This window comes from Silurus aristotelis (genome assembly GCF_946808225.1).
Source record: "Silurus aristotelis genome assembly, chromosome: 17".
NCBI classification, from domain to species: domain Eukaryota; kingdom Metazoa; phylum Chordata; class Actinopteri; order Siluriformes; family Siluridae; genus Silurus; species Silurus aristotelis.
In genome coordinates this window covers 21,754,080-21,780,342 of record NC_139590.1, presented here as the reverse complement: position 1 = coordinate 21,780,342, position 26,263 = coordinate 21,754,080, and the positions used below count along the sequence as shown (strand labels likewise).

At 36.3% G+C, this 26,263-nt stretch overlaps 1 protein-coding gene and 1 long non-coding RNA gene across 4 annotated transcripts in view; both read right to left on the bottom strand.

Annotated features, from left to right (window-relative positions):
* The window catches only part of LOC310740035 (uncharacterized protein), a 208,258-nt gene extending 194,006 nt beyond the window's left edge, over window positions 1-14,252 (bottom strand). Inside the window, exons 1-2 of one of the 3 annotated variants that reach the window (XM_083566395.1) lie at window positions 14,144-14,252; window positions 13,742-14,051 (exon numbers count right to left, since the gene is read on the bottom strand). In XM_083566395.1, coding sequence (XP_083422521.1) covers window positions 13,742-14,051; window positions 14,144-14,195 — 362 coding nt within the window. In that variant the 5' untranslated portion in view covers window positions 14,196-14,252. Of the gene's footprint in view, window positions 1-5,081; window positions 5,386-5,478; window positions 5,632-13,741; window positions 14,052-14,143 lie in introns of those variants that run through there. The other 2 variants (XM_083566389.1, XM_083566407.1) reach the window with 2 other exon arrangements.
* Window positions 14,253-25,076: 10,824 nt separating this feature from the next.
* On the bottom strand, window positions 25,077-25,323 carry LOC310740059. Its single transcript, XR_014537553.1, has 2 exons — window positions 25,257-25,323; window positions 25,077-25,178 (listed from the first exon to the last, which is right to left on the bottom strand). It is a non-coding gene; the product is annotated as an uncharacterized lncRNA (long non-coding RNA).
* Window positions 25,324-26,263: the final 940 nt, after the last annotated feature.

Genomic DNA, 26,263 nt, shown 5'->3' with positions numbered 1-26,263 from the left:
TATTTCTGGATAAATAACAGAGGAAGGATTAGATACTACGTTTTACTCAAATCATTTATCAGGTTTCATTTGCAGAGAGAATTTAGTTTTTCATAAAGGTGCAGTAGAAGTAAAGACATACTGCATTTCCTGCCAACTTACAAACATGTACAACTAATAATATTCACTTAATTCTTCAAACAGTAATAAGTCTAATCAGCCTGGTTTCATGGCACAATGAAATAATAGATCTTTACATTTTAGTTTTAAACAACGTTTTTGCTTTTCTTAATTTTGCGTTCATGTTTGTCTTCTGCCTTTAGCCACCAGCCAGAGATAATGAAAACAACAGACTGAGAACACACTGTTGATGAAAATGTGAGTTTGTCATGTGACTAGAGCAGGTGTGTGTTTTTGTACTGATGTCTAAGGAGAAGTATCACTGTGTGGGTCTCTAGCGCAGTAATACACTGCAGTGTCTTCTGTCCTCATGCTGTTCATCTGCAGATACACCTGCATCTTACTGTTGTCTCTGGAGATGGTGAAGCGGCCTTTAACTGCACTGGAGTAATAAATGTAACCACTATCATACCGGATATTTGCAACCCATTCCAGCCCTTTTCCAGGTGCCTGTCTGATCCAAGCCATCCAGTAGCTACTAAAGGTTAATCCAGAAGCTGTGCAGGTCAGTTTATGAGACTGATCAGGTTTGATGATCACTGAATCAGACTGGATCAGTGTCTGACTGCAGCAATCTGAAATACAACAATACACATATTACAAAAATTACACAAAGTCTGAGATAAAGTATAAAATAATCATGTAAGGTTTACCAATAAATTCATAAATATTACTAACATTGAATAACCATTGCTAAAGTAAAGTAACTCAAAACTCTGCTGAGTCCCATCTCAAAGAATGAAAACAATTCCTGTTGCTGGAATTAAACACAAACTGCTGCTGTGTTCTCGAGCTGAATGTATCAGTATAAATGGTTTAAAAGCAGGATTTGGTTTGCATGGCACGCCCACTAGAGGGATAAAAGAGTGACAGAGAAATAGCCATGAAGAGAAAACACTTACTTTAAGTTTCACACTCTTATGTTATTATTTGCTATTTGAGGAGGCATTTGTTAGCAGGTCTGAATCTTCCTGCTACCTTTATTACAGTGTGCATTAAAAAAAATACATGACTTTAACTGATTTTACATAGACATTGTATATAGAGAGAATATTGTTGTTACTGCTGTGTTGGATCTGAGTGAAGTGAAGCTGGAGAATAAAAAATTGTGTATCACCTTAAATCCAAAGGAAACACAACCAGGCATATAAATGTTCAAATATAATGTGATTCTAATTATCACTGACATCCAGTCAAAATTATTTGCTCATTCTAATACGTCTGAATTTGACATGATGTACAATGAAGTGTTTTAGGTAATATTTTTAAAAAGGATCATTACTCTGATACTCCCTCTGATACTCTACCTGTCACATTACCATCTAACTACTACAGCAGGTGTCACTTGCTAATATCCTCCTGCACCGTCAGTTTACTCTTCCTTTAATTATGCAAACTCCATCCCCACCTTTTCTTCAATAAAACTGGAGCATCAAAGAGCAGATTCCACCATTAGTTCACACCTCTGTTTAAGTCTGTAAAATTATTCTTTATGTAATTGTTGACAAGTTTTTTCCCCCAGCTGTATTTGGTGCAGTTGATTTCACACAGCCAGGTCATGTGATTGTCCATCCAGGACAGGCTTTAACTATTGCATGTAAAGTGTCTGGATGGAGTTTTACTGAAAGCAGCTATTGTACAAACTGGATCCGACATGCTACAGGAAAGCGATGCAGTGGATTTCATACGGTGACTCTCAACGGTCAGAATGTGCAGATGGAAGACACAGCTGTGTATTATTGTGTGTGATACAATTACACAGTGATGTGCATAACCAGAGAGACTGTACAAAAACATCATTATCATCTTCATTGCATTGTAAAGACAGAACATTATAATGTTTACTTTCATACCTTTATATTTTTTAATCTGTAAGATGTTTGCTAATACGACATGCTGTAAAACTGTAAGAGAGTGGAGCATGAAGAGATGTGGATTATTCATGATTCATTATTAATAATTTATTATTATTTCTGAACATCTCTAATTACCATGAACATGCTGCTTTTACACATAACAATAACTTCTTTATTCTGTCAAGCACCTGATTGAGGTTCAGGCGAAGAAGAAAAAGTAATAAGATATGGACAGTTTAAATGTCTATAATGCTCTTGAACTGCAGAAATATTATTGTTTTTAAATTAAGGAGCATGTTGGTAGTTCGCACTTGTGCAGGACTGGTACTGTATGTGCTTGAATAAAGTTCATACAAATTATTTAGATTTATCTGTAAAATAAAACAACCACACAGAGATTTAAAACATGATGAGCACTGTTCATGTTGGACTTTGACCAATGTTCATGAAGAAACATGACATCACACACCAAACTGATAAAATGTTGCATTTCTTCTTTTGCTAATGAACAGTTTTGTGTACAGGATGTTTTTGTACAGGGATGTTAGTGAAGTGTATCACTGTGAGTCTCGAGCGCAGTAATACACAGCTGTGTCTTCAGTCTGCATGTTTTGTCCTCGAATTGTTATTGTGTTAGTAGACGTGTCTCTGGAGATGCTGAACTTATTTTTCAGTTTGTCACTGTAAGCTGTGCTCCCACCAGTATAAATGATTCCAATCCACTCCAGAGCTTTTCCTGCATGTTGTCGGATCCAAGCTGTCTCATAGCTTGTAACTGAATATGAAACCTTGCAGTTGATGGAGAGACTCTGGCCTGGCTGGACTGTCATGGAAGCAGGCTGAGTCAGTTCCTCACCATGTACATCTGTGGAGGAAAACACATGGTGAAATCTCACACAATATACACTGCACATTTATTGATCTTGTAGTAAATGAATGAATTGGATAAAACACTCACAGGAAGCAGCTGCCAGCAGGAGCAGTAGAGATGTAGAGAACATGGTGTGTGGTGTTTGTTCTCCAAAGTTTAACAGAGTTTAATCACATAACATAAATACAGTGATGTCCAGCCCTGACTCTTGAATTTGCATATTTGCTGATGATGGGAGGGAAACGTATTTAAAACATATTTAAATCATGAGGAGGAGATTCATATTATACAGGATCAAATGTTGTCAATGACAGAAACATCTTTATCAACTTTTCTATTTCTGGATAAATAACAGAGGAAGGATTAGATACTATATTTTACTCAAATCATTTATCAGGTTTCATTTGCAGACAGAATTTAGTTTTTCATAAAGATCGAATATTTGCAACCCATTACAACCCTTTTCCAGGTGCCTGTCTGATCCATGCCATCCAGTAGCTACTAAAGGTTAATCCAGAAGCTGTGCAGGTCAATTTATGAGACTGATCAGGTTTGATAATCACTGAATCAGACTCGATCAGTGTCTGACTGCAGCAATCTGAAATACAACAATACACAAATTACAAAAAGTCTTAGATAAAGTGTAAAAAAATCATGTAAGGTTTATAAAATAAATAAATAATACTTACATTGTATGAACATTGCTAAAGTAAAGTAACTTAAAACTCTGCCTAGACCCATCTCAGAGAATTAAATTCCAATTCCTGTTGGTGAAAATGAACACAAACTGCTGCTGTGTTGTCGAGCTGAATGTATCAGTATAAATGATTATATAAATGTGTAAATATGATGTTATTCTAATTATCACTGACATCCAATCAAAATAAATTGCTCATACTAATACGTCTAAATATGACATGATGTACACTTAAGTGTTTTAGGTGAAACTTTTAAAAAGTGTCATTACACTGATACTCCCTCTGATACTCTACCTGTCACATTAACCATCTAATAAGTAATTGTTGATGAGTTTTTTCCCCCAGCTGTATTTGGTGCAGTTGATTTCACACAGCCAGGTCATGTGATTGTCCATCCAGGACAGGCTTTAACTATTGCATGTAAAGTGTCTGGATGGAGTTTGACTGATTGCAGCTATTGTACAAACTGGATCCGACATGCTACAGGAAAAGCGATGCAGTGGATTAGACACATTTGTAGCAGTGGAGGCACAGGGAGTACAGATTCACTGAAAAATAGGTTCAGCATCACTCAGGACACGTCCAATAACATGGTGACTCTCAACGGTCAGAATGTGCAGATGGAAGACACAGCTGTGTATTATTGTGTGAGATATAAAAACACAGTGATGTGCATAACCAGAGTGACTGTACAAAAACCATTTCAGATCATCTTTTTAGCTTTCATCATCATTTTTGTATTGTAAAGAAAGTACATCATAACGTTCACTTCCAATCATATATTAATTCGCTCAGTAATTTAACTTCCTGTAAATCTATAATGTAAAATGGGACATGAAGAAATTGAGATTATTAATGATGATTTAAAATATTTAAGTGCTGAGGGAATATGTACAGATCATAAGGACAGGCTTTTGTAAGTTTTTCTGCAGTTCAACAGCCTGAAAGCAGAAACACAGTACAACAGCGCCTCCTATCGTTTCATAATGTGTTCACATGTGGACTAAACTGATTTATTTACAGTTCAGTGTTTAGATTGATTTAATTTGAGGTTTCAGAATAATACATGTAATAGATTAAGCAAGTTACATAAAGATGACCTCTTCATCCTGTCAAACATTTGAAGGAGATACAGGTGAAGAAGAATGTTGGTGAAGAACTAATCAGATATGGACTGTCTAAATATTCATGATGCTCCTGCACTGCAGATTTATTATTGCATATAAATAAAGGAGCATGTTGGGAGCTGGCACTTGTGCAGAACTGGTACTGTATGTGTTTGGATATACTACACACATTTTATAGAGATTTTCTGTAAAATAAAATAACCAAACAGAGTTTTAAAAAATGATGAGCACCGTTCACTCAGGATTTTGGCTATTGTTCATAACGGAACACGAAACAACACACACCACACTGGTTAATTTTTGTATTTCTGCTTTTGCTGATGAACAGTTTTCTGTACAGGATGTTTTTGTACAGGGATTTTGGTGAGACTGTGAGTCTCGAGCGCAGTAATACACAGCTGTGTCTTCAGTCTGCATGTTTTGTCCTTGAATTGTTATTGTGTTAGTAGACGTGTCTCTGGAGATGCTGAACTTATTTTTCAATTTGTCACTGTAATATAGACTTCCACCAGTACCGATGGACCCAATCCACTCCAGAGTTTTTCCTGCAGGTTGTCGGATCCAAGCTGTCTCATAGCTTGTAACTGAATATGAAACCTTGCAGTTGATGGAGAGACTCTGGCCTGGCTGGACTGTCATGGAAGCAGGCTGAGTCAGTTCCTCACCATGCACATCTGTGAAGGAAAACACATGGTGAAATCTCACACAATATAAAATACACATTTATTGCTCATGGAGTAACTGAATAAATTGAATAAAACACTCACAGGAAGCAGCTGCCAGCAGGAGCAGTAGAGGTGTAGAGAACATGGTGTGTGTTGTTTGTACTGGGGTCTTCTCTGTTCTCCAAAATTTAACAGAGTTTAACCTTCACATCACATAAATACAGTGATGTCCAGCCCTGACTCTTGAATTTGCATATTTGCTGATGATGGGAGGGAAACGTATTTAAAACATATTTAAATCATGAGAAGGAAATTTGACTTATGGAGGATAAAATCTTTTCTATGATAGAAACCTCTTTAATAACCTTTTCTTATTTATACACCAATAACTGTTGTACTCTCAGTTCTGATTGGGCAGAAAATGTTGATAATTTTTTATAAGAGCAGCTCTGGCAGTAGCAGTATATCTTCATGACTCTTCACATAAATAGATTAAAAATGTATTTGTTGGTATGGTGAGGTCCACCAGTGTGAGGACTTGGTATTAGTCAGAGTTAAAGTAGTAAGTAGTTTTACAGAAAGTCTTCAGAATGGAGGTCATTCTGGATTCATAGTAACATAAAAAGCTGCAACCTCATGAGCGATAAAAAGGAAAGAGGCTGGTGATGTATAAGTTGTAGATACTGCTATAACACAAGTGATTCAAGGAACTAATGCTTTGTGAAAGAGATAGAAAACGTCTTCAGAATGATTTGATAGAGAAACATTTTTAGAGGAAGGTTCACTGTAGATTCAGCTGCAGAGTAAAGAAAATCTAAGTTTGTTTATTAATAACTGTACAAGCAGAGTTTATATGAAGCTAAGAAGAAAGTTTGTGTGTGAGGACGTGTTTGTGTAAGTTTTTGTACAGCTCTGCAGTCTGTTGTATCAGTGTGAGTCTCGTGCACAGTAATAAACAGCCGTGTCTTCAGCTTTCAGACTCTTCACTTCTAGATACAGCATGTTTTTATTGGTGTCTTTAGTGATGGAGAACTGGCCCTGTAGAGACTGAGAGAATCCAGTGCCAGTGCCAGTGTCAATGTATCCGATCCACTCCAGTCCTCGTCCTGGTTTCTGACAGATCCAGCTCATGTAGTAGCTGCTCATTGAGAATCCAGAGACAGAACAGGACACAGTGACTGACTATCCAGGTCTCTTCACCACAGAAGCAGAGGAGGTCAGGGACTGTCCATAACAATCTGGCAGATAAAGATAAAATAATTAATAAAGAAATAATTATTATTTCCACAAGAAAAAGTTCAAGGTTCTTTACAATAAACACTGATATCAGAATCGGACATGAAATTAAACAAAAACAAAATTAATAGAAATTCCTTCATTTTATTAAGGGGTTTATGTACAGCTGTGCAACCTCATGTGTCACTGTGGCTTCTCTAGCGCAGTAATACACTGCAGTGTCTTCTGTCCTTAGACTGTTCATCTGCAGATACACCTGCATCTTACTGTTGTCTCTGGAGATGGTGAAGCGGCCATTAACTGCACTGGAGTAATAAATGCTCCCACTGCCTGATGAGATAGATGCAACCCATTCCAGCCCTTTTCCAGGCGCCTGTCTGACCAAAACCATTTCATAGCTACTAAAGTCTAATCCAGAAGCGGTGCAGGTCAGTTTATGAGACTGATCAGGTTTGATGATCACTGAATCAGACTCGATTAGTGTCTGACTGCAGCAATCTGAAATACAACAAAACACAAATTAAAGTGAGAAATAAGTATAGAAAATCATGAACATTTTTCTTTATATAAAAGAAATAATAATACTAACATTGAATGAACATTGCTAAAGTAAAGTAAATCAAAACTCTTCCTAGTCCCATCTCAAAGAAGGAACACAATTCCTGTTACTGGAAATGAACACAAACTGCTGCTGTGATCTCGAGCTGAATGTAGCAGCATAAATGGTTCAAAGGCAGGATTTGGTTTGCATGACACGCCCACTAGAGATGACACTCTTATGCTATTAACTGCTATTTTTGTAGGCATTTGCTAGATGGTCTAAATACTCCTGCTGGATTTTTTTACAGTGTGTTTCACATAAATACATGAAGTTTTCTGATTCTGGAAAGTTTTCAGTGAAACTCTTTAAATCCTTCAATAGCTGCACATAGAGAGAATATTGTTGTTATGAATAAAAAAAATAACCTTGTATGCTTCATAAATGCAAGGAAACATTACCAGGCATGTAATTGTAATATTTACCTAATATTTAATATTAATTATGACATGATGGACAGTGAAGTGTTTCACTGATACTCCCAAACACTGGTCTTGCAGTCACATTAAACATCTAACTACTACAGCAGGTATCACTTTTAATATCCTGCTACCATGTAATTTTACACTTCATTCAATTATGCAAATATCCCCATGTTTAATTTAATAAACTGCAGCACCAAAGAGAAGATCCCACCAGTACAGCCTTCAACCATGTTGCCAGTTTAATTCATGGTGCTGCTCATAGCTACATCCTGTAATTCCCACATCTGTTTAAGTCTGCATTGTTGTCCTTTGTGTAATTGTTATCGAATGAAATTTGGGGAGGGAACGTTTTTGCAGCTGTATTTGGTGCAATTGATTTTTCTCAGCCAGGTCATGTGATTGTCGACAGCTTTGACAATTGCATGTAAAGTGTCTGGTGAAAAGTTTGACTGATAGCAGCTATTGTACAACTTGCATCCAACATGCTACAGAAAAAGTGCAGTGGATTAGATTTGTAGCAGTGGAGGCACAGGGGGCACAGATTCACTGAAAAACAGGTCCAGCATCACTCAGGACACGTCCAGTAACATGGTGACACTCGGCTGTGTAATAAGAGTGAATGTGGAATCAGCTGAAAGAACAAAACCTCTCAGTACAACTGCGTACCTGTAGACACAAAGATACAATACCACTGAGAAAATTACTGTGCTGTTCCTTAATGTTGGGAGTGAATATGTATATAATTTATTGTAGTACTGAATTGAATTACTGTGAGATGAAGGTTGTGTATGTGTTTGTGTAGAAGTCTGACATTTTATTTTACTTTGCTTTAGTTCATCAAATTTGAGAAACAAAACCACACTAATGACTTATTTCAAACAAACAGATCTTCCACATTAGATATCCTTCTGCATCATCTAGTGTTTAGTTGCAGGCTGCTGTGTGAATTTGTTCTGTTCAAACCATCTGACATGTAAAGAATCTGAATGCTGCAGTAACACTTCACCTTTTTACAATGAAAGAACAATTTTCAGTCTATAAAAAACTGTTTCTGGTTTGTAATAAACATTAGACATGAGCAGTTTATTATTCACAGTATGAGTGATTATTCATCTTGTGTTTGAACATTAAGGACTTGTTCTATAAAATGCTGTGTGAAAAATGTGTGTGTAGTTTTTGTACAGCTGCTTCCTCAGTTCCAGTCACTGTGGCTTGTCTGGCGCAGTAATAAACCGCACTGTCCTCTGTTCTCAGACTCTTGGCCTCTAAATACTGTGTGCTTGCTGAGACGTCTTCTGTGAAGGTCAACTGGTTTTTCACAGACTCTGCATATGTTGCATCATTACTACCTGTGTTCATCCTACCAATCCATTCTAGAGCTTTCCCTGGTTTCTGTCGTATCCAGTGCAAATAGTTGCTTGTCATGGAATATCCACTTATTTTACAGGAGATCTTCACAGTTTCTCCAGGTTTCTTTACCACAGCAGGAGACTGGTCCAGTCTGATCTCAGCACTGCAAAAACCTGCAAAATAAAACAATCCCAAATAATCATCAATGTATTCAATCCTACACTCTATGAGAAACATATAAAGAAGTCTCAGATACCTTGTGCTAACATGAGTATAAAAATGCACTGCTGAATGATGCTCAGCCCCATAATCAAACTCTGGGATGGTTGGAAGCTATGGAATTCAGTGGGTGAAATGAGCCTTAACTGAGTAACAAGCTGATTATTTATACAGAGCAGATAATAACAGGACGGATTTGCATAGACCTCCTTTTACCCAATAGAGTCTGGTCTAGAATATGAACATCCACAAGCTGATGTTGCATGAGGCAATGATGAGAGTCATGTCACAGTTTACACTTTCACCAGTTCAGCTTAGTTGATTATAAAAATTGTTGTACATGCAAGCAAACTTCTTCGATTTTGTAACTTAGTTGTTTCCTTCATTTTAAGGATTATTAATTGACAGATTTTATATAATGAATAAATAACTTTTCTTTTTTCCTTATAAATGTTTACTTTATCTCTGTTTTAACACTTGGGAATATTTATTGTAAATGTGTACATTTGTAGATGTTTTTAGGCACTGTCTATATATAATTATATAATATAAAATATATATGTTAAAGTCTGAATTGATGTGTTGGGTGTGATATACTTGTGTGATAATACTTGTGTCTTTTCTCATTTAAAGCAAGTATCATGAGTTGTACCTCATTAGAAGTGAACTACTGCCCTCTATAGGTGAAAAAACATTTCCACTTTGTTTTTCTTCCTGCAGATAAGTGTTTTGGACTTTGATTGTGTGGTGCTTCTTTTATTTAAAGGGGCTTACATTAGCAGTGCTGAAAAAAAAAGATCAACCCCACAGATTATTTGCTATGCTGTAGCACCACCTTTAGAGCTTGTAAAAAATGCACTTTAATCACGTACGTGGGAATACTTTGTACCACTGTGGGGTTCTGCACAGTAAAACACTGCACAGTAATGCTCTGCTGCATAGTAATACTCTGGGCACTTAAACCAACCAGCTTCATGTACACCATATTTTTGGAGTTGTCTCTGGTGATTTCCAAACATCCCGCAATGTGTTTGGCATGTACAGTTTTACTGGCATCATACCAGATAACCCCAATCCATTTCCAGTGATTTTCCAGCTTCTTGTCTGATCCAGTGCATGCCAAAGCCACCAAAGTTAAACCTGGATCCTTTACAGGAAAGACTCAGAGTTTCTCCAGGTTTTTTCACTGCTGAATCAGCAGGAATAGACTCGAGACTCTGAATACCTGCTTCTCAAAAGGAAAACATGTTATTGTCATGGTTAAAAATAACCAAATGTAAAATATATTAAAATTTAGCATAAGAACTCACCAATGAAGCTGATTAGTAGCAGGAATAAGGAGAATGAGATCTTCATGGTGAGTGTCGAGACTCTACTGCTCCAGTCAACTCAGCCGCACATTAATACTGCATGGACACACAAAACTCTGGATTTACATCATGATTTGTTGACGGAATAAATGTGTAAGTCATGATGATGTAGCAGATGGGAACAGCAGATACACCTGTTTAAATTGTTTAAACACAATCACATGTCACTTGACTTTTTATCCAAGTGAATGCAATGAATGGAGAATGATTTTGTTGGTGATATGATTATTATAGTTATTATTCTGTGAAAAGGGAAACTAAAGCTGGGAAATCTGTTTTCAAAATGTTCTTTCATTCTAAATTCATTGTTCTAAAATAATAATCAGTTTAAAGATAGTAACAGTAACTCCGGTTCACATTGGTAATTCTTTTGCATTTTTCGCTGTGGGACATTAACCAACATTCTTCAAAAAACCTTTAATTGTCGGTGTATAAAGTGTAGCAAAGCTACAGAAGTAAAATTATAGTTTTAAATCTATGTAAAATATAATCAAACAAATGACCAACATTTTTTGTTGTTCATTCTTAGATTTGAATTAGTCTTGTGTCTTTTTGCAGTAGTGATGTAGAGATCATGGTGTGTGTTGAAGCAGAATCAGTAAAAGCTCTTACTCTGTGTTGCTTAAATATATAACAGGGAAGGACATTTGCATAGAGACACTCCTTATCTTAGGGGACATTTGATGAGGATGTTTTCTCATATAGACAAATCCATCTCTCTAATGTCTAATCTTCCATTGTACATATGCAGTAATCAGACAGTTTATATTTCACATGTATGTTTTTCAGTTTTTCCATCATTCCTGTATGATGTTATGTTTCAGCAAATCAGAAGCTTGACACAGGTGTGAATTGGGAGGTTATGGACCTTCATGTGTGTTCAGGTGAATAGGAAAACACACTAGATTATAACCACATTAAATAAGGAATAAAATAGCAGGGGGCGCTGTTTCAGGAAAATGAGCTGTGAAAGGGTGGGATGAGGAAGAGTTCCAATTTAAAATCTCTCCATCCTAAAGAGTCAGTGTTACAGCTTCATTCAATAATTAATTTTCATTTTATCTAGTGTATGTATTCGATAATCACGTAAGAATGTGACTAAGAGTCAGTTCTATTGTTCGATTAGTGTTTTCAGAAACTTTAACTGCTTTCTCTATTGTTTACAGGGTCTAGAGAATTTAAATTAATTTAATCATTGGCTCTAAAAAATCCATTATAAAATACTCTGGTATTTTATTTAGAGATCTAGAAATGGCTGTATTATTGTTCACTGGATATTCATTAAGTACTTGATATAAAAAAAGAATCAAATCTTCTCAATTACCAAAACCTCTATCAACTTTTCTCATTTATGCATTCATAGCAGCTGGAATTGTACATATAGAGAAACTCACAACAAGGATTAGATACTTTGAATCATTTTTGATTCGCAGGACAGAGTTTAGATTTTCATAAAGATGCAGCAGAAGTAAAGACAGACTGAATTTCATCATCAAACAGTGTTGATTATTCAGCCTGGTTTCATGACACACTGATATAAGAGATCTGTAACATCTTCATTTTAAACAATGTCTTTGCTTTTACTTCATTTTGCTTTCAGGTTTGTCTTCAGCCTTAAGCACCAGCCAGAGATAATAAAAAGAAAAAAAGGGAATTTTGTCTATTAATGTAGGAAGAGAAAAAAAATAAAACCACTTTTGTTTATATTAAATGTCTCTGAGGTTCAGTTTCCTGCTGAGGGAATATTTACAGCTCATGAGGAAGTGTTTGTGTAAGTTTTTGTACGGCTCTGCAGTCTGTTGTATCAGTGTGAGTGTCTCGCACAGTAATAAACAGCCGTGTCTTCAGCTTTCAGACTCTTCACTTCTAGATACAGCATGTTTTTATTGGTGTCTTTAGTGATGGAGAACTGGCCCTGTAGAGACTGAGCGAATCCAGTGTCAGTGCCAGTGTTAATGTACCCGATCCACTCCAGTCCTCGTCCTGGTTTCTGACGGATCCAGTGCATCCAGTAACTGCCCATAGAGAATCCAGAGACAGTACAGGACACAGTGACTGACTCTCCAGGTCTCTTCACCACAGAAGCAGAGGAGGTCAGGGACTGTCCATAAGAATCTGAAAGAGAAGAGAAGAACATGATTATGTTGTTATAATGTTTATAAACACAGAATAGCTCATTAAATTTAATCCTAGTAATCATAACATGAATGTCTGAAACTTACATGAAATGAATCCAAATAAAATCCAATATTCTAAAATCATCCTTCTCTGAGTTGTGCTTTAATCAGATATAAAGTGGATGGGAGTGATATCTATCACAGAGCTGACTGAAAACTAGAAGAGACAAGAACATGCTGTTTATAGGCGACTCTATTTGAATAGGGAGTGTCCATGACCACTATGGAGGTATTAAATCCACAACCACAGGCTGCTCAGTGTAGGAATGAGTGTTCCAAGTAAAACCATTTAAGATATTCAAATATTTTGAATAATAAAAAATTCACAAAAAAAGATTTATTACAAATTGTTTCAATTTAATTACAAACATTTAAGATAACAGTTTTTGTTAAGCAGGATGTCAGAGAAGGTAGATTTAATAAATTTATTTATAAAATGAAACAATAAATGACCTCGCTTATGTCCTCTGTAATATGAGAGTAATGTTGCTGGATGCAGTCATAGATAAATTTACAGAGAGAAACAGATTGTGATGGGTTGAAAACGGTGCGCAATGAGAAGAGAAAAATATTGACATTTTACCAAATAGATTTAAACTAAAGTAACGAGCCTGACAACAGTAGAAAGTAAAGATATTTGTGTAACAAATGTAATGAGTAAAAGAAAAGAGTTGTCTGAAAAATTCCCACCTCTGGTACAGACTGCCCTCTAGAGGACCAACAATGTTAAAATGCTATTGCCCTCAATAAAAACTTCACTTGATACTCAATATAAACGTACTTTTGTAAACATCGTGGAACTTGTGTAAGATTGAAGAAAAGTCAAAGAAGTCAATATTAAATGATATGTAATATATTAAATACCAAATGTTACTCATAGACAGTCTGATTCTTTGAGCTTCATGAACACACTGTTGATGAAAATAAGAGTTTGTCATGTGACTAGAGCAGGCATGTGTTTTTGTACTGATGTCTAAGGAGAAGTATCACTGTGGGTCTCTAGCGCAGTAATACACTGCAGTGTCTTCTGTCCTCACACTGTTCATCTGCAGATACACCTGCATCTTACTATTGTCTCTGGAGACGGTGAAGCGGCCGTTAACTGCACTGGAGTAAAACTTCCTATCACTATCATACTCAATAATTGCAACAAATTCCAGTCCTTTTCCAGGTGCCTGTCTGATCCAAGCCATCCAGTAGCTACCAAAGTTAAATCCAGAAGCTGTACAGGTCAGTTTATGAGACTGATCAGGTTTGATGATCACTGAATCAGACTCGATCAGTGTCTGACTGCAGCAATCTGAAATACATCAATACACAAATTAAATTGTTAGAAAAAGTATGAAAAAACTTAAAAATGTTTTTCTATATGAAATTAATAATAATACTAACATTGGATGAACATTGCTAAAGTAAAGCAACTCAAAACTCTGCCTAGACCCATCTCAATAAAGGAAGGAATTACTGTTGCTGGAAATGAACACAAACTGATGCTGTATTTTCGAACTGAATGTTGCAACATAAATGTCTTAAAGGCAGGACTTGGTTTGCATGACACGCCCACTAGAGACATACCAAGATTCACAGAGGAATAACCATAAAGAGAAAGTAGAGTACGTTCCACATTCTCACATCATGAACTGCTATTTGTGTAGACATTTGCTAGCAGGTCAAAATACTCCTGCTGTCTTTATCACAGTGTGATACACAAATACATGATGTTTCCTGGTTCTGGAAAGTTTTTAGTGAAAATCATGTAATAGCTGCATATAGAGAGAATATTATTGTTATTGCTGTGGTGGATCTGAGTGAAATGAAGCTGGAGAGTGAAAAATAAAAAACCTTGTATCCTTTATGAATGCAAAGTAAATATTAACAAGCATCTAAATGTTATATTTTAATGTTGATGTAATGGTCACTCACTTCCAGACACAATAAATTGCTAATTAATACTTTTAAGTATCACATAATGTACACTGAAGTGTTTAAGGTAAAATATGTAATTTCACTGATACTCCTAAGCACTGGTCTACCAGTCACTATAACTATCTAACCTCTACAGCAGGTGTCACTTGGAAATATCCTCCTGCCCTCTCATTTTACACTTCCTTCAATTATGCAAACTCCATCCCCACTTTTACTTCAATAAAACTGGAGCACCAAAGAGCAGATCCAATCAGCACTGCTTCCACTTCAACCATGTTGCCAGTTTATTTCCTGGTGCTGCTCGGAGCTACGTCCTGTAAGTTCAAACATCTCTTAAAGTCTCCATTGTTGTCCTGTTTTTAACTTATGTCACAAGAGAGTTTTATTTTTTCCCCCAGCTGTATTTGGTGCAGTTGATTTCACACAGCCAGGTCATGTGATTGTCCATCCAGGACAGGCTTTAACTATTGCATGTAAAGTGTCTGGATGGAGTTTGACTGATAGCAGCTATTGTACAAACTGGATCCGACATGCTACAGGAAAAGCGATGCAGTGGATTGGACACATTTGTAGTGGTGGAGGCACAGGGAGTACGGATTCACTGAAAAACAGATTCAGCATCACTCAGGACACGTCCAGTAACACGGTTACTCTCAATGGTCAGAATGTGCAGATGGAAGACACAGCTGTGTATTATTGTGTGAGATACAAAAACACAGTGATGTGTATAATCAGAGTGACTGTACAAAAACCATTTCAGATCATCTTTCTAGCTTTTATCATCATTTTTGTATTGTAAAGAAAGTACATCATAACGTTCACTTCCAATCATATATTAATTTGCTCAGTAATTTAACTTCCTGTAGAATTGGATATGAAGAAATTGTGATTATTAATGATTATTTAAAATATTTAAGTGCTGAGGGAATATGAACAGATCATAGGGACAGGCTTTTCTAAGTTTTTTTGCAGTTCTGCAGCCTGAAAACAGAAACATTTTTATGGAGAAGCACAGTACAACAGCGTCTCCTAATCAGATATGGAGTGTCTATATATTCATGATGATCCTGCACTGCAGATTTATTACTGCATTTAAATTAAGGAGCATTTTGGGAGCTGGCACTTGTGCAGAACTGGTACTGTATGTGTTTGGATATACTACACACATTTTTATGTAGATTTTCTATCAAATAAAATAACCAAATAGAGTTTTAAAACATGATGAACACTTTTCACTTAGGAATTTGTCTACTGTTCATGAACTAACATGACACAACACACACCATACTGATGAATTTTTGTATTTCTGCTTTTTCTGATGAAAAGTTTTCTGTACAGGATGTTTTAGTACAGGGATCTTAGTGATGTGTATCACTGTGGGGTCTCGAGCGCAGTAATACACAGCTGTGTCTTCAGTCTGCATGTTCTGTCCTGTTAATGTTACTGTGCTGCTGGACGTGTCTCTGGTAATCTGAAACCTGCTTTTCAGTTTCTCACTGTAGTAAGTGTTACCATTACCACCTATCTGTCCGATCCACTCCAGAGTTTTTCCTGCAGGTTGTCGTATCCAGTGTGTCCAGTAGCTGATGTCAGATAATGAATATCCAGACACTTTACAGGTCAGAGTCAGTGACTGACCAGGGGTTAATACTGTGGATCTGGTCTGGATCAGCTCAACACAGAGACCACCTGTTAAAGAAAAGCTCTTTTCATGTAATAAAAGCAAAAAAGCTGTAAATAATCAAAACGGTATTATATATTGAATGTAGAAACACTTACAGTGTACGGCTGCCAGCAGCAGCAGCAGTAGTGATGTAGAGATCATGGTGTGTGTTGAAGCAGAATCAGTAAAAGCTCTTGGTCTGTGTTGCTTAAATATATAACAGGGAAGGACATTTGCATAAAGACACTCCTAATCTTAGGTAATATTTGATTGGGATGTTTTCTCATATAGACAAATACATCTCTCTAAAGTCTAATCTGCCATTGTACATATGCAGTAATCAGACAGTTTATATTTCACATGTATGTGTTTCAGTTTTTCCATCATTCCTGTATGATGTTATGTTTCAGCAAATCAGAAGCTTGACACAGGTGTGAATGGGGAGGTTATGGACCTTTAGCTGTTATCAGTTAAGTAAGGACACATACCATATTATAACCACATTGAATAAGAAATAAAACACAAGAGGGGGCGCTGTTCCAGGAATATTAGCAGTGAAATGGTGGTGGGATGAGGCAGAGTTCCAATTTAAAATCTTTCCATCCTGAAGATTCAGAGTTACAGCTTCATTCAATAATTAATTTTCATTTTAAGTCTTGGTGTATGTATTCAGTAATCACGTTCTCTGTGGAAATGTCACTGTAAGAGTCGGTTCTATTGTTCTATCAGTGTCAGTGATTTCAGAAGCTTCAACTACTTTCTTTATTGGATACACAGAATCTAGAGAATTGAAATGATTTTAATCATTGGCTTGGAAAAATCCTTTTATTTAGATATCTAGAAATGTCTTTATTATTTTTCACTATTTATGAAATACTTGATATAAAAATTAAAAATAAAACAGGATCAAAACCTCTTTACCAACTTTACTAAACATCAATAACAGATGGAATTGTACACATAGAGGAACACACAACAAGGATTAGATACAAAATATAGATATTTTTATATATATAAAGATGCAGCAGAAGTAAAGACATACTGCATTTCCTACCAACATAAAAACATGTTCACATTCACTTAATATCAGATCTACTACTATTTACTTGCTAATTCATCAAACAGTGTTGATCATTCAGCCTGCTTTCATGACACACTGATATAATAGATCTGTAACATCTTAGTTTTAAACAATGTCTTTGCTTTTACTTCATTTTGCTTTCAGGTTTGTCTTCAGCCTTAAGCACCAGCCAGAGATAATAAAAAGAAAAAACTGAGCATTTTACACAGGAATTTTGTCTGTTAGTGGAGGAAGAGAAAATAAATAAAACCTTTTTTGTTTGTATTAAATGTCTGTGGGGTTCAGTTTCCTGCTGAGGGAATATTTACAGCTCATGAGGAAATGCTTTTGTAAGTTTTTGTACGGCTCTGCAGTCTGTTGTATCAGTGTGAGTCTCGTGCACAGTAATAAACAGCCGTGTCTTCAGCTTTCAGACTCTTCACTTCTAGATACAGCATGTTTTTATTGGTGTCTTTAGTGATGGAGAACTGGCCCTGTAGAGACTGAGCGAATGCTGTGCCAGTGCCACCATCAATGTATCCGATCCACTCCAGTCCTCGTCCTGGTTTCTGACGGATCCAGTGCATGTTGTAGCTGCTCATTGAGAATCCAGAGACAGTACAGGACACAGTGACTGACTCTCCAGGTCTCTTCACCACAGAAGCAGAGGAGGTTAGGGACTGTCCATAAGAATCTGGCAGATAAAGATAAAATAATTAATAAAGAAATAATTATTATTTTCACAAGAAAAAGTTTATGGTTCTTCACAATAAACACTGATATCAGAAACTTACATGAAATGAATACCAACAAAATACAATTTCCTAAAATCATCCTTCTGCAGTTTCTGCTTCACAGTGTAGATCTCACAGAGTAAATGAATAATCATCACAGCCAAAAAGAATCTTTATAGACCTGACTCTATTTAAATTGGGTGTGACGTGTCCATGACACTCAGAGCTTTTCAATTCTTAACCACAGGCTGTTTCACTTCACACATCATTAGGGAGAGATGGGACACAGGTGGAGCTACAGGAGGATCAAGTTCACGGTCAACACTGTAAAACCTGGAAGTAAAATCAAACTACAATATTTATGCATTTGTTTTCTTGTCGCTTAGATTCATACATACGTATTTGCTCTTGTCCAGTTTGCATAAGGTTTGCAGGTTTTCCATTGTACTTTCAATAAAACTTTCTAAATTCATGATTAAAGTTTGTTTAACCGCCTTGCTTTTGTGTTCCCAGTTCTGATTGTTGAGAAAGTGTTGATTTTTTTTCTAGAACTATAGATTTATATCTGCATGGCTCTCCACATAAACAGATTAAAAATGTGTGATTCTCCTGCGTGAGGACTTTGTATCAGTTAAATTTGAAGCTATAAATACATTTATAGAAAGTCTTCAGAATGGAAGTCTTTCTAGTTTCATAATAACATAAGCTGCAGCTTTATGAGAGAGACAAAGGAGAGAGGCTGGAGAGAGATCAGCTGTTGATATTGCGATAACACAAGTGATAAAAGGAACTAACACTTTATGAAAGAGAAATAGAAAATGTTGTGTTGAATTAATAAATAAATTAATTAGTCCCAAAATGGATTGATAGAAGAAGATCGCTGTTACAGGATGGTTCAGTGTGGATTTAGTTACAAAAAACATGGGTCTGCTTATGAATTACTGTATGAGCAGGGTTTATATAAAAGTCAAATAAAGAGTGGCAATAGAATTTGAGTGAATGATACAACAATTTTCAACTGTGTTGCATATCTCTTACAGGTCCATTAGAGACCTGTCCAACACAGGTCCTAAGTATCCTAAATGGCAGGTGGAGCAAATTCAGGTTAATGAGCCGGAGAATTCTGGGTCATTGAGTTCTTGCACATGCCTCTGTCGCCATCTGCTGGCGCAAAGTGACTAAAAAAAAAAATGATTAAATAAAATAAAATAAAATAAAAATAGTAATTATTTTATGTTATTAAGGGGTTTATGTACAGCTGTGCAACCTCATGTGTCACTGTGGCACAGCGCAGTAATACACTGCAGTGTCTTCTGTCCTCATGCTGTTCATCTGCAGATACACCTGCATCTTACTGTTCTCTCTGGAGATGGTGAAGCGGCCTTTAACTGCACTGGAGTAATAAATGCTCCCACTGCCTGATGAGATATATGCAACCCATTCCAGACCTTTTCCAGGTGCCTGTCTGACCCAAACCATGTCATAGCTACTAAAGGTAAGCTGTGCAGGTCAGTTTATGAGACTGATCAGGTTTGATGATCACTGAATCAGACTCGATCAGTGTCTGACTGCAGCAATCTGAAATACACAAATTAAATTGAGAAATAAGTATAGAAAATCATGAAAATTTTTCTTTATATAAAAGAAATAATAATACTAACATTGAAAGAACATTGCTAAAGGAAAGTAAATCAAAACTCTTCCTAGTCCTATCTTGAAGAAGGAAAACAATTCCTGTTACTGGAAATGAACACAAACTGCTGCTGTGATCTCGAGCTGAATGTAGCAGCATAAATGGTTCAAAGGCAGGATTTGGTTTGCATGACACGCCCACTAGAGATGACACTCTTATGCTATTAACTGCTATTTTTGTAGGCATTTGCTAGATGGTCTAAATACTCCTGCTGGATTTTTTTACAGTGTGTTTCACATAAATACATGAAGTTTTCTGATTCTGGAAAGTTTTCAGTGAAACTCTTTAAATCCTTCAATAGCTGCACATAGAGAGAATATTGTTGTTATGAATAAAAAAAATAACCTTGTATGCTTCATAAATGCAAGGAAACATTACCAGGCATGTAATTGTAATATTTACCTAATATTTAATATTAATTATGACATGATGGACAGTGAAGTGTTTCACTGATACTCCCAAACACTGGTCTTGCAGTCACATTAAACATCTAACTACTACAGCAGGTATCACTTTTAATATCCTGCTACCATGTAATTTTACACTTCATTCAATTATGCAAATATCCCCATGTTTAATTTAATAAACTGCAGCACCAAAGAGAAGATCCCACCAGTACAGCCTTTAACCATGTTGCCAGTTTAATTCATGGTGCTGCTCATAGCTACATCCTGTAATTCCCACATCTGTTTAAGTCTGCATTGTTGTCCTTTGTGTAATTGTTATCGAATGAAATTTGGGGAGGGAACGTTTTTGCAGCTGTATTTGGTGCAATTGATTTTTCTCAGCCAGGTCATGTGATTGTCGACAGCTTTGACAATTGCATGTAAAGTGTCTGGTGAAAAGTTTGACTGATAGCAGCTATTGTACAACTTGCATCCAACATGCTACAGAAAAAGTGCAGTGGATTAGATATGTAGCAGTGGAGGCACAGGGGGCACAGATTCACTGAAAAACAGGTCCAGCATCACTCAGGACACGTCCAGTAACATGGTGACACTCGGCTGTGTAATAAGAGTGAATGTGGAATCAGCTGAAAGAACAAAACCTCTCAGTACAACTGCGTACCTGTAGACACAAAGATACAATACCACTGAGACAATTACTGTGCTGTTCCCTAATGTTGGGAGTGAATATGTATATAATTTATTGTAGTACTGAATTGAATTACTGTGAGATGAAGGTTGTGTATGTGTTTGTGTAGAAGTCTGACATTTTATTTTACTTTGCTTTAGTTCATCAACTTTGAGAAACAAAACCACACTTATGACTTATTTCAAACAAACAGATCTTCCCCATTAGATATTCTTCTGCATCATCTAGTGTTTAGTTGCAGGCTGCTGTGTGAATTTGTTCTGTTCAAACCATCTGACATGTAAAGAATCTGAATGCTGCAGTAACACTTCACCTTTTTACAATGAAAGAACAATTTTCAGTCTATAAAAAACTGTTTCTGGTTTGTAATAAACATTAGACATGAGCAGTTTATTATTCACAGTATGAGTGATTATTCATCTTGTGTTTGAACATTAAGGACTTGTTCTATAAAATGCTGTGTGAAAAATGTGTGTGTAGTTTTTGTACAGCTGCTTCCTCAGTTCCAGTCACTGTGGCTTGTCGGGCACAGTAATAAACCGCACTGTCCTCTGTCCTCAGACTCTTGGCCTCTAAATACTGTGTGCTTGCTGAGACGTCTTCTGTGAAGGTCAACTGGTTTTTCACAGACTCTGCATATGTTCCTCGATTGTTGCCTGTGCTCATATAGCCAAGCCATTCCAAAGCTTTCCCTGGTTTCTGTCGTATCCAGTGCATGTCATTGCTAGTCATGGAATATCCGCTTATTTTACAGGAGATCTTCACCGTTTCTCCAGGGCTCTTAACCAAAGCAGGAGACTGGTCCAGTCTGATCTCAGCACTGCAAAAACCTGCAAAATAAAACAATCCCAAATAATCATCAATGCATTCAATCCTACACTCTATGAGAAACATATTAAGACGTCTCAGATACCTTGTGCTAACATGAGTATAAAAATGCACTGCTGAATGATGCTCAGCCCCATAATCAAACTCTGTGATGGTTGGAAGCTATGGAATTCAGTTGGGTGAAATGAGCCTTAACTGAGTAACAAGATGATTATTTATGCAGAGCAGATAATAACAGGACGGATTTGCATAGACCTCCTTTTACCCAATAGAGTCTGGTCTAGAATATGAACATCCACAAGCTGATTTTGCTTGTGTTATGCTAATTGTGCAAGCTTAATTAAGGAGTAAAATACTGTTCTTTTAAAACCAATTGGAGTTATGAACCTGATTCTTGCTGTTTGATACCATAAAGACATAGATTCAAATTGTTTTATGTTGTTTAATATGCTTATAAAAGATCGCTAATCGCGCTAGCTGCATGCTAATTGTTAACATTCTATAAGTTCTATTTGGTTTGTCATGCTAGCTTAGCTAAGCTAGACACCACTGTAGCAGAACTTTAATAGTGTTTACACCGCTATAGGTGCCTTTATGCTGTTTTTTTACTTAAAAGTTAATATACATGTATTTAAAATAAGGGTAATTTAGTTCATTTAATTGTGAATATACATGTTTGTGTATGTATATGTATATAAGGAGCAGATGTTTATCTTAGCTGTTAAAAAGAATAAATATGTTAAAATGTGATGGTTAAAATGTTAAGATGCAAAAACTGGTTTAAAAAGTAAAAAAAGTTTAATATCTGGTTTCATAAATAGGTTTCTGAAATCCTATGACTTATTTTGTACTGCAAGATGGAAATCCATGATTGATTGTTGTTTATTGAAACTGACTTATGTTATGTGTTGTAATGTGTGCCTATTCATTTGCATAATGATTAGAGTATTTATAACCTTTACAATTGGTTATATTCGATTTGACATTTGAATGGAGAAAAGTGGATTAGATTTGAACAGAAATGAGGCAATTGTAATTAATGCATTCTGTACTGTATGTATAGATTGTTTTTTTAGAAAGGGATAGACCATCTGAATCTGACCCTGGCGGTCAGTGGCGAGCCAACCCGCAGAAGTGAACGGATCAAGAGCCCGGTGTGGCCAGCCGTGGAATCTTTGGACCAGCATCATCCTGTGCCTTCATTTGTGATACAGATAATAACATACGTAAACCTACCCAGGTAGTGAAAAGAACATACTCTACGAAACACACACATATCAACAACTTCCATGGACTCTTTCTTCATTTCAGTTTTTTATTTTGAGTTTGTTGTGCGCTGTGCACTCAGGAAGCCTTTTTAGGTAGGCAGGGATTGTAAATGACTGCCAATTTATTTTGTATAATACATTTTTTTCAAATTCACCTGTTTTGTGTTGTCTGTTCTCTGATGACCGTTTACTATTTCAGGCTCCATAGTCGTATCTAGAGCTTCTGATACTAGCCCAGTTTAATTTCTTAATACTTAAATTAGGTATTATTTACATTTACCTGACAAGGAGGTTATATAAACATCTAATATTTAGATATTTTCTTCATTTTAGAGATTATTATTATGACAGATTCTATATAATGAATAATTAACTTTTCTTTTTTTCTCATAAATGTTCTCTTTATCTCTGTTTCAACACTTGTGAATATTTAATGTAAATGTGTACATTTGAGTAGATGTTTTAGGCACTGTCTATATATAATTATATAAAATAAATGTTTAAGTTGTCTGAATTGATATGTTGGGTGTGTTATTGCTGTTGTTATTCAGATGAAGCCTCTGCTCCTGGCTCTAGGAGATAATACCTGTGTTCTTTTTTCATTTCAAGCAAGTGTCATGAGTTGTACCTCAGAAGAAGTGAGCTCTATAGGTGAAAAACTATTTTCACTTTGTTTTTCTTCTTGCAGATGAGTGTTTTGGACTGAGCTGATTATGTGCTGCTTCTTTCACTACCAACATCCACTTTACACAGCTCTGATACAACCACTTGCAGAAAAGCTTTAAAATGTGGCTTTTTATTTAAAGCGGTTTACATAAGCAGTGCTGCAAAAATGATCAACACCAGAGTATATTTGCTATGCTGTAGCACCACCTTTAGGGCTTGTAAAAAATGCACTTTAATCACGTACGTGGGAATACTTTGTACCACTGTGGGGTTCTGCACAGTAAAACACAGCACAGTAATACTCTGCTGCATAGTAATACAATGGGCATTTAAACCAAACAGCTTCATGTACCCCATGTTTTTGGAGATTTCTCTGGTGATTTCCAAACATCCCGCAATGTGTTTGGCATATACAGTTTTACTGGCATCATACCAGATAACCCCAATCCATTCTAGTGTTTTTCCAGCTTCTTGTCTGATCCAGTGCATGCCAGAGCCACCAAAGTTAAACCCAAACCCTTTACAGGAAAGACTCAGTTTCTTTAGGTTTTTTCACTGCTGAATCAGAAGGAAAAGACTCAAGACTCTGAATACCTGCTACTCAAAAGGAAAACTTGTCATTGTCATGGTTAAAAATAACCAAATGTAAAATATATTTAGAATTCAGCATAAGAACTCACCAATGAAGCTGATTAATAGCAGGAATAAGGAGAATGAGATCTTCATGGTGAGTGTTGAGACTCTACTGCTCCAGTCAACTCAGCCGCACATTAATACTGCATAGACACACAAAACTCTGGATTTACATTATGATGTGATGATGGAATAAAAGTGTAAGTCGTGATGATGTAGCAGATGGGAATAGCAGCTACACCTGTTTAAATTGTTTAAACACAACCACATTTCACTTGACTTTTTATCTAAGTGAAGGTAATGGATGGAGAATGATTTTGTTGGTAATATGATTATTATAGTTATTATTCTGTTCAAAGGGAAACTAATGCTGGGAAATCTGTTTTCAAAATGTTCTTTCATTCTAAATTCATTGTTCCAGAATAATCAAACAAAGGACCAACATTTTTGTTGTTTATTGTTAGATTTGAATGTGTTGTGTCTTGTGGACTTTGTTATAATGTACACTGTATGAGGTGTTTTTGTACAGGGATGTTGTTGACGTGTATCACTGTGGTTCACGAGCGCAGTAATATACAGCTGTGTCTTCAGTCTGCATGTTCTGTCCTGTTAATCTTACTGTGTTGCTGGACGTGTCTCAGGTAACCTGAAACCTGCTTTTCAGTTTCTCACTGTAGGCAGTGCTACCATCATAACATATAACTCCGATCCACTCCAGAGTTTTTCCTGCAGGTTGTCGTATCCAGGCAGTACAGTAGGTACTTGTTACTGAATATCCAGACACTTTACAGGTCAGAGTCAGTGACTGACCAGGGGTTAATACTGTGGATCCGGTCTGGATCAGCTCAACACAGTGACCACCTGTTAAAGAAAAGCTCTTTTCATGTTGTGCTGTAAATAACCAAAACTGTATTATATGTTAAATGTAGAAACACTTACAGTGTACGGCTGCCAGCAGCAGCAGTAGTGATGTAGAGATCATGGTGTGTTTTGAAGCAGAATCAGTAAAAGCTCTTGGTCTGTGTTGCTTAAATATGTAAAGTGGAAGAACGTTTGCATAAAGACACTCCTTATCTTAAGGGACATTTGATCCAATCCTGCATATAAGTATCAGTATCCATGAGTAACATGATATTTATTCCCATTCCATGCACAGATTTGTTTCTGTGCTCTGTAAAGAGACATTTACCAATATTGGAAGTAGTATCTCGTTTTAATCAGTTTTCTGACACAGAAAATTCTTTATTTTCAAATTAATTTTAAAACTGACAAACCAGAGACTCGAGAGGCTGCAACTGTTTATAGCTTTGATGACAGAAGTGATAACAGGAACTTATTCTGCAGATGTTCCACAATATTCAACTGTAACTGGATTAAATATATAAAGTGCTCATAAAAATAAAATATCATTAAATTGCTGTGAAATAAAGCTCTTTTTGAACTGATACAACTGAAAAGCATGAGGGTCAATTCAGGGTGTTAACAGTAAGTCCACTATAAATCAAGCCACATTACGTTTCAGGGTTACATGATTTGCTTTAACAGCACACACCAAATGTTTATTCCTTTTTTACGATTCATTTTTAATTGATCGAAATCTTTGTTGAAAATCATTCATGTGTCTCATTATCTATCATGAGGAAGTATGTAAGGGAATATTGTAGATTTGGGATCATTAATATAAAACAGAAGATGGGCTTTAAAATGTTTTCACCAGATGAAATGAATCAGCTGCACCACTGATGTTTTTGTACAGTGTTTCCTCATATTTCTGCTACTGTGGTTCGTGCGCAGTAATACACAGCTGTGTCCTCTGCTGTCACACCAGAGAGTTTCAGATACACCATGCTGTTGGAATTATCTCTGGTGATTTCTATTCTTCCTTCAAATGATTTACTATAACCAGGGCTACTGCCATCAGTAGAGACACGTCCCATCCACACCAG